The sequence below is a fragment of the Hyalella azteca genome, unplaced genomic scaffold (assembly GCF_000764305.2).
Source record: "Hyalella azteca isolate HAZT.00-mixed unplaced genomic scaffold, Hazt_2.0.2 contig5540, whole genome shotgun sequence".
NCBI classification, from domain to species: domain Eukaryota; kingdom Metazoa; phylum Arthropoda; class Malacostraca; order Amphipoda; family Hyalellidae; genus Hyalella; species Hyalella azteca.
In genome coordinates this window covers 45,363-55,569 of record NW_025935726.1, presented here as the reverse complement: position 1 = coordinate 55,569, position 10,207 = coordinate 45,363, and the positions used below count along the sequence as shown (strand labels likewise).

At 36.5% G+C, this 10,207-nt stretch overlaps 1 protein-coding gene across 1 annotated transcript; it reads right to left on the bottom strand.

The window, feature by feature from the left end:
- Positions 1 to 1,270: 1,270 nt before the first annotated feature.
- LOC108669260 (exportin-2-like) lies at positions 1,271 to 9,938 on the bottom strand (the record flags this gene model as incomplete). The annotated part of the gene is made up of 3 exons (XM_018156565.1): positions 9,927 to 9,938; positions 2,142 to 2,279; positions 1,271 to 1,400 (listed from the first exon to the last, which is right to left on the bottom strand). Coding segments are annotated over exons 1-3 (280 nt in total), but the record flags the coding sequence as incomplete, so codon positions are not given.
- Positions 9,939 to 10,207: the final 269 nt, after the last annotated feature.

Sequence of the window (10,207 nt, the reverse complement as noted above, 5' to 3'; positions counted from 1 at the left end):
GATGTAGGTTCGCAGTACATTATTATATACAATTTTTTTGTATGTGTCACAGTTGTATCTGTATCGAAAGTTGTATCAGTATCTGTTGTATCTGTATAACAGTTGTATCTGTATCGGAATAGCTAGAATAGTTTAGTTGATGCTGAATTTTGTTATATCGACTGCATGTTCAGTATATTGTTATATCAATCATTACCGTCATCACTAGAAAATGATATTATGTATATTATTTTTTGTTGAGGCGCCTTAATGGGGTAAAAAAAAACTGTATAGGTGTGCAGTGTGCAAATGGCGACTGGCCACTAAGAGATGGATAGCATTAACTGATTATTATAAGAATTGATTTACTTAAATTAAATGAATATATACACATACGAACCTTTAAAGTATTTTTAAGAAAAAACTCATATTAAACTGGTCACATTTTTCGATAATTGCGACTATATAGGATCGTTATTGGAACTCTGGAGCGTTATTGCATCAATTGCTGGCAACATGAGATCTTCGTACTATAACTCCTTTTATTTTTATTTATCCTGAATCGTTGCACGATAATTTCCTTACTTGCGTTGGATTGAATTCTGAAAAGAATTTAGTATGAGCAAATTAATCTAAGATAATCAGAAAGCTTGCTAAATGTTCCAAATTTTAATAATGAAGCTATATAATAACTATGATCGGTGATGTAGGTTCGCAGTACATTAATATATAAAATTTTTTTGTATGTGTCACAGTTGTGTCTGAATCGAAATAGCTAGAATAGTTTAGTTAATGCTGAATTTTGCTAAATTGACTGCATGTTCAGTATATTGTTATATCACTCACTACCATCAGCATCAGGTATGGAAATTCAATTGTAATATAATATAAGCACTGTCTTGTGGCGCCGTAATGGGCTGAGGAAACTATATTTGTAAGCAGTGTCTAAATGGCGACTGGAAACAGGGGCATGGATAGCATCAACTGATTATTATTTGTAATAATCAGTTGCTTTACTTATAATAACTGAATATATACACATACGAGCTTTTAACGTATTTTTAAGAAAAAACTCATATTAAAGAAAATTAGCTGAGTAATGCGTTTAGCGCTTGTAAGTTTCATTATTTAGTGTTAAATTCAGCAGTAGTGCCTCAGAATATGAGGATATGTTGTTATAAATAGACTAACTATTGAATTTATAATGAATTAATTCCATTGTGACTCTACTTGGGTGAACATTTCTTAGAAAATGAGCTAAAAAGAGAAGGAATGAAGTGATGCTACTAACCCCTGAGCTGCATGTTGGGCAGGATGACCTTCTCGCATATGCCGGACAGGACGGCCTCGTTCTCAAAGAAGCCTTTGTTGTGGTCGCGCTCCGCCACGCTGCTAAGGAAGTGGATGGCGTGGCTTACCATCTGCAAGCCACCATAACTTAATACGTTGCTAATGATATTGGATTGATTATATGTTAGATAGGAGTATATGTCATTATATTGGTAGGAAATACTGTATGTTTTCACATTATGGCATTTGTAGGTAGTGCAGTAGCCTCCTATGTTGCTACATCGTACGCAGGTAGTCACATTGGTTGTCTACACAATGACTAGATGACAACAAATGCTATCTTTGAACCAACATTATTAAAAACAAATACCTACCCTGAACCAACACTTTCTCTGAACCAAAAACCTCACTCACTGATCATCGAAGACTATCTCTCAAGTGATATGACTGGTTATTTTGTTGAAAACTAGGAAATATTGAGGATTTTCTCATCAATAGTCAGCATGTCAAGGAACTAATTATGTCAAGGGTCTCAGTAACCAACGATTTTCATCCTTAAACTAACAATATTCTAAGATCCATGAACATCACTTATCTTAACATATAATTTAGCAGCTGGATCTCTAATCAAATCACGCAATCTCTGATCTAACAACGAAATCTCTGATACTATAATAACCATCACTATATTTCTCACACAGCAATCAACATAGGGGAAAAAATTTCACTCTGCTTCACACTTCTGTATACAAGAACACTAAAGCCAACGTAACGCCATAATCCCCGACCCACACCAGGTTCCGCACAGCATGTGTGGCACCTCATTGCCCACAAGCCCCGACCTAAGCGGTTCCCCGCATAAGGTGCCGCACCTGATCGCACTTGAGGGCGAGGGAGGTGGAGGACAGCAGCTCCCACACGACCGTCACGAAGCGCTCGAGGTAAGGCTCGAACTCCTCCCTGTACTTGCTGGCGTACAGCCCGATGTTCTCGCACACCTGGCTCTTGACCTGCCGTTACATGTACAGCGTTATGGTATGGAGACGAAAAGGAATTTCAGGTTCAAATATTCAAAAAATATATTCAAATATTGCGGTGGAAAGAAACCTAAAACTTGAAAACATAACAACAAAACTGTGAAGAATGAAGCATTCTACAAGTGAATTTATTGCAATGTAATAAATTTATGTAATAACCTCAAATATGTTAGCGGAACTGATATTACTATAGCCTATCCTTGAATTCTGTCAACATAAAAAACGAGACAATAAACTTTCGATTGCAAGGGAGACTACTTTCTTGTGGGGGCTGCAGGCGTTGCTCAGTCAGGACTCAGGACTCTGGAGGCTGCGGCTGAGCCAGTGCTTCCCATTTGTAATTGTACAAATAGGCGAGACACTCTGGAAAATTCCTGTAAATGTCCATAAAAATACAGCAGTTTGAGACGTTCAAGCGTGCTTTAGTTATATTAACTGAATAACTTCAAGCATTTTTCGAAGAAAAACTCATTTCATTCAAGAGGGTAATTTTTTAAATGCGCCAATTGGATCGTTATTGGAACGCTAGAACGTTATTGGATCAATTGCTCGAAACATCCGATCTTCAAACTATAACTCCCTTTATTTTACTTTTATCTGAATTGTGGCTCGGCAATTTCCTTTCATGTGTTGGATCGAAAGTTTGAAAAAAAATCTTGTAGGGAAAATAGCTCTAAAATAATTTGGAAGTTTGCTACATGTTCCAAATGTAAATAATAAAGCTATGCCAATAAACTATTGTTGCTGATGTAGATTCGCTGTACATGCATTAATCTGAATATTTTGTGTCATATAGTCATAGATCTTCATCAGTGTAACAGGAATAGTTTAGTTTGTGCAAAATGTCATCGAACTGACTGCCTGTTCAGTCAAGCGTTATATGTAAACGCTCGAATTCTGGTTATTACTGAAACTGTATTTTCAACATTTATTAACTTTTTGTAGCCTTACGGGCTAATAAGCAATTGACAATAGAAGTGTTTTAAGGTGTGGGTGGCAGGATTAGCAATCCCTGTGAACAGCATTACCTGATGAATTTTTCTAAGGTTTTGGAAAAAAGCAATGTGTAAAATATTTCCCAGACTCTTGAAATGGTTCATAGCCAGTTAGCCATTATCGAAAATGCAACGAATTAGAATCGTCTATATCTCGAAAGTCTTAGCCGTATTTCCCCCAAAAATATTCAATTAAGCATGAGTTGCTTTCAGCTGGGCACTACGAGGTTCGGGGTGAATGCGTGCGCTGTAGTGCGGTGATCATCTTCGGCTGATCAGGCGCGTTTCATGCGCATGTCTTCCTCGAGATGGACGTTGATTGTCTGTCTAGTTCTAATTGTTGTCTTGTAATTCACATTAAATATTAGCGCTGGCAATTTTCAGTTAGTTTGTATAAGAATTGATAAATTTCACATGCACCTAAGGAGCGAATCAGCGCCTTGGTGTAGGCTTTCCGCCTCCACAGCGAAGGTGGTATAGGTTCAGCCCTGCGATGAGCCCCAAACTCCCGCCTGGCGATGAACTCGAAGGCGACGATGAAACTCTTCAATCTATTGAACTATTCTAACAGCAAATATACGTGATTCTAATGCATTCAGGCTCGCTACGAATGAACGATGGAAACCTTAATAAATATTGATGTTCTTAAGGATGAAAATAAACCAATAAGAAATGAATGATCAAATCATCATCATAGTTGCAGGCTCGTATTTCTCAATGAAGTTGACCAATAAATTGTGCTGCAGTTACTGCGCAACTCGAGGCTCCGGGTGCGGTGAACGCAGTCAGCAGATAAAGAGCGTTCCATCTTCCTCGGGTTGGACATTATTAACTGTCTAAATATCTTAAGCCTTAGCGATGCTATACTTCAGTTAGTTTGGATATGAACAAAATTTCACATGCACCCTAGGATCAAATCAGCTCATCGGTGAAGGCTTTACGCTACCATGAGTCCCTAACTGCCGCCGGGGCGAACTCGATGCGACGACGAAGCGTCGTGAGCGTTTGAAGTCCTGCGGCAAATTACGGAACTGGAATATTGGTTATGATGTATAACAGAACATTAAATGCTGCATTGGCCAATTGAATTTTTCATGCATCACACCTTTGAGTTGAAGTGATTATCAATACAATCAGGGAAATAAATGTAACCAAAGATATATATTAACGATTAAATGAAGCATTCGTGGTACGCGTTGCTAACTGGCGAAACGCAGCGCCTGTCCGACCTCCAAGTTGTACTCGATCTTAGCAAGTTTTGGAGCCATCGGCCCACTGCGGTGAGGCAACTGCAGGGAAAATCTAGGACCGTTCTTAATAATTGACACGAAAATATAAACGGAAAAATATTCGTGGTCTAAAAGAATTTCATAAGACTTTTCAAAAATTGGTACGGTTCATACTAGCAGAACAATTTTGAATGAGAAGTAAAGTTCATTTCACCAGTTCAATTGCATGTAACAACACTGTTGTAAATCTTGCACACGTAGTAAGAAGTTTGAAGCTCCTCTCTACATGTGATACAGATTCTAGTACGTTAACTACAATGATTTATACTATCTTCTGTACAATAATTCAACCTTACCCTGTCGAGCTATCGTCATTCAGGGGAGCTTCTACCGTGAAAATTATCTTCTGAAATAAATGACCGATCGTCTTGAAACTTCGTTAATTTTTCGAAAAAATAAAAATAAAACGCGAAATTAATTGAAAACGTCAAAAAAGGTGTCTTTTATAAATCTATCTCCTCCTTTAATTTTCGTGTTACAACGTCGAGAGAGATATCATTAATAGTCACACAGCACAACTCACGACGATCTCAACGATGAGCGCCGCAGCCGCACGCAGAATTGGTGTGCGTGAGGACGACACCGCACATTCAGAAAAATGAGTGCGTCAAATTGTGTCAATAGTTACGCATTTTCTTACCCACACAACGATTATTGAGTCGACGTAGCACTGATACGCCAGTTTACCGGGGCAAATAGGGAACGGATGACCCACACCAGGGCCAAAAGTGCATCTCTATTTTATATCAACGTGACAAGTGATGTTGTCATATCAACGTGACAAGTGATGTTGTCATATCAACGTGACAAGTGATGTTGTCATATCAACGTGACAAGTAATGTGGTCATATCAACTTTACAAGTGATGTTGTCATATCAACGTGACAAGTAAAGTGGTCATATCAACTTGACAAGTGATCTTGTCATATCAACGTGACAAGTGATGTCATATCAACGTGTCATATCAAGTGACAAGTGATGACTATGAATTGAATAATTCGGTATCAAATTACCATGAACTTTACCAAGTTAAGTTCGCCCTGGTGGTTGGCTGGGTAACGTTTTCTACGAAGTTGGATATAGAAAACTTTATCTTCATTAGGGAGCTTCATGTATATATTCTCTGAATTTCAATCACACTATATATGAATGACTAATAATAACACAGGTAAACACTATGCTCTGTGAACACAGTTTGCTGTTTTTTCCGATTATTAACCAGCCACTGATGATTAAGTTGGGAAAAAAGTGAAATAAATTAAAAATTAAAATGTGCAGCATGCGGCTCGTCAGTACATGGAGATCATGATTAATAAATATTATCATAATATGGTCGTCATAACTCATAAATATTAATATTCACAACATGGCGGCCATAATTCATAAATAATAATAATCATAATATGGTCGCCCTAATTCATAAAAATTATTCGCTAGTGACTGGGGAGAGACGAGTGAGTTTGCATTGGATTGACCTCGTATTTGCTAGTTATAGTCTAACTCTAATAGCGGCGATGCGTCGGCTACTACAGATTTACCAGGTATGATGAGAAGTTAAGTCATGTCTCACAACTCGGGGAATAACCTACTCACTTACTTTTAAGGCTCTTCGCTGACTGCGCATAAAATTAAAGTTGCTATATCTTTGCCTGAAAATTTGAACTCTATCATTTAGCTGATATTATTTTCCCTATCTATATATTTTAGTTTCCTAAATATTAAGGCTACTGCGCAAGGCAACGTACATATTAAAGTACTAATTTGCTGTGCAATATTGTGCTGTGCAAGAAAATCATGTAATGCATGAATAAAGTAGATTTTCGAGAACCATGCTTGAAAAAACGTGTTTTGAAACGCTAAGAATATGCTTGATTTGACTCATCCTCATAGATGAAGTCTGGAATGGGATATGTATATTTCATATTATTTGACTATAACTGATATAGGAAATGCATGCGTACTGATTCTTTCACCTGGTTTTACCAACCAGCCAATGGCAGAAATATTCATGCATTCAATAAAATTTCTATTTTAAAGACTGGATAAATCCCCGTGATTAAAGAAAATATTTCCCAAAAATTCGTATNTATGACAACATCACTTGTCACGTTGATATGACAACATCACTTGTCACGTTGATCTCGTTGACACAACCGCGTTTCCTCTCACTGCAAACCCTGCAACTTCCAAATATTTTTAGATAAATTCCGCTGAACCAATAGAAATATATCCAATCTGTCACGTATGACATGTATTTAATAGAATAATTGTCGTTAAAATTTCTGTAATTTTGAGAAGATTTCCATGCTCTATTCAATAGTAAAATCTGCTGTTGGGGTATCTGTTGTAGCATACTAGTTGTTTAAAGAGTTACCCCTGCATTGTCATAAAATGATTGGCATCATATGCACAAGATTTTTTGTTCATTTTTTTCAAATTATATAATTTTTTGATGAATCAATTCTATTTGATTCCCAAAGTTTAGAATAAATTGAGGTTTTGTTATGATCCTATGTCAAACAATGATTTACACTCATAATTTAGGTAAAACGTGTGGTAATATTTTCATGGACAACAATCGGTCCAAGATAGTGTAGCCTAATTAGCTAAAATTCCAGTTAATAAAATTTTTCACTGCCCCGCATTGGGGACGATAAAGCGAGCATTAGAAATCTACTGAAACGCGATGAAGACATACTTAATTTCATAGCAAACGTCCAACATGGCCTCGTGTAATATAACACGGAATTGGTGCGGCTAAATACCTGCTGTGTTTGAGCAGCTGAAGTTTGATTCTGCACTCAGATAAATGAGCGGGTCATTGTCCTAAATAGAGATGCACTTTTGGCCCTGGTGTGGGTCATCCGTTCCCTATTTGCCCCGGTAAACTGGCGTATCAGTGCTACGTCGACTCAATAATCGTTGTGTGGGTAAGAAAGTGCGTAACTATTGACACAATTTGACGCACTCATTTTTCTGAATGTGCTGTGTCGTCCTCACGCACACCAATTCTGCGCGCGGCTGCGGCGCTCAGCGTTGAGATCGTCGTGAGTTGTGCCTGTCTCTTATACACATCTAGATGTGTATAAGAGACAGGTATAAATCCCCGTGATTAAAGAAAATATTTCCCAAAAATTCGTATGAAATTTCGGAATTTAAGTATTCGACGGGCCACTTCAAGACGCGCGCAGTGGGGAAGCTGGTGAGAACGCTAGCGTCAACTCTTCTATTCCATGTCAATGGCAGTGAATTTTGTATTCTTCAATACGTCCTTTGGAAATATATTATTTTTGACTTGCTGTAATTAACAAAAATGTGATGCTGTCACTCTAAAGATTTTGTTTCGAACTGTCGCATGAAATTGCAATGAATTTGGCTAAATTAGTTGATTTTGAAATCGTTAAGAATTTGAATTCGTTGAAATTAAGCGCCTGAATTCGTTAACACGATTTCAAGCGCTTACCCAGTGCAGGGTGCAATCTCTTCTATATCAGATCGTCGCTAGGACGCTCTTACAATTTTTTTTTAATTACATCACCCTGATAATTGTATGGTTACCCGACATTTTAATACAGTATGTTATTTGTGAAAATAAAATTTTCAGAGTTGATCGATCTAAATATGTATATTTCCTGAATTTTTCAATATATTGCGTTTGTGAAGAGTGTTCTCACATGAATTCGATTCAAAATTGTAGTAATTCTTTTATTATAGTTTTGGTAGGATAATGAATAAAATTGTAAACCTATGGATAACTGAACAAAAATACCATCACTCAGACATGATTGCATGCATGCTCAAAGCTCCAGTGGACGCATGCTCAAAGCATCAGATAGAGTCAATTATCACAGTATCAACGATTTTATCGTAGCAATTTCGTTACTAGTCTAACTAATCAATATTTTGCGAAATTTTACCGAGAGTACCTAATTTCATAATTTTCAGTTCAAGTTCAAGTTTAGACTACCGAGAGTTCACAGAGCATCCTGTTTACCTGTGTTATTATTAGTCATTCATATATAGTGTGATTGATATACAGAGAATATATACATGAGGCTCCCTCATAAAGATGAAGTTTTCTATATCCAACTTCGCAGAAAACGTTACCCAGCCAGGCTTCAGGGCGTACTAAACTTGGTAAAGTTCATGGTAATTTGATACCGAATTATTCAATTCATAGTCATCACTTGTCACTTGATGTGACACGTTGATATGACAACATCACTTGTCACATTGATACGACATCACTTGTCACGTTGATATGAAAACATTACTTGTTACGTTGATAAGACAACATCACTTCTCACGTTGATATGAGTAATATGACAACATCACTTGTCAAGTTGATATGACCACATTATTTGTCACGTTGATATGGCAACATCACTTGTCACGCTAATGTGACAACATCACTTGTCACGTAGTGACGTTGATATGACAACATCACTTGTCACGTTGATAGGACAACATCACTTGTCACGTTGATTTGACAACGTCACTTGTCACGTTGATATGTAAAAAATCAGTATATATAAATGATGAATGTTGGATAATTTTAATTTATGTCAGGGAACAGTACGCGTGGGCAAGTATGTTAAGTTTAATGCTATAATATAAAATGAATCAATAAATAATAAAGTAAATTTAGACGCTTAAAACCTTAATCTATAATTAACCTACATGAATATGAGGATGATATCCATGTGGATATGAAGATAATATCTATCTTAATATGAAGATAATATCCGTGTGAATATGTGGATGATATCCATGTAAATATTATCGACTGTTGATTAATATTCATGAATATAAAATACTGACTTTAGAAAATTTCTTTCATTGACATAACAGCTGCGCTGAACTCTTGGCCGTGATTAGCAATACTTTGGTGAGAGTCTAATTTTGCGCGAGAAAGCGAGTACTTTGTAAATTGTACGCCACTGAAATACAATCTTTAAGGAAATTTAATATGTGATAAATTTGAACAGCGTATTCTGAAGTACGTCTGCTGATGGAAACTCGATAACAAAGACACAACAGACCACGTGGCTTCTGTATAAGCAAGATGAGACCGAAACAGGCCGTTAAAAAACTCCGTTTATTGAGTGCTTCACTAACTCATATACCCAATTACCATTTCGGCAATTTCAGGGATAATTAATATTATACTTGCACTAAATTGCGTCATAAACAGAACAATATATTATGCAGTTGCATCATATCCATAGCTACTGAATAGTGCGTTTGAATTCGACGTAAAATGAAATTATTGAATCAATAACTGAACTATTATTACAAAATGTCCATCATGTAATTCTTCATATCAATTACCTTACCCGTTTACGCATGTTTGTTTATTAGAAATTCATTGTACATCTGTAACATTGGGAACACTGGATTATTTAGAAGTGTTGTCTTTAAAAAGTAATTTTTAAACGTATATTATTAATTACTGTGCATGGTGGCTTTTTAATCAATATCACTTTGGTTAGAGGTGATTCAACGAAAATCACGGCAAACTTGAACTAATTCGAAATCGTTATTAAATGAAATGAGCTTATTCTGTTCGCCCGTAAAATTTTTATTTTCTTTTGAAAAAATATTTTCAAAATTCAAT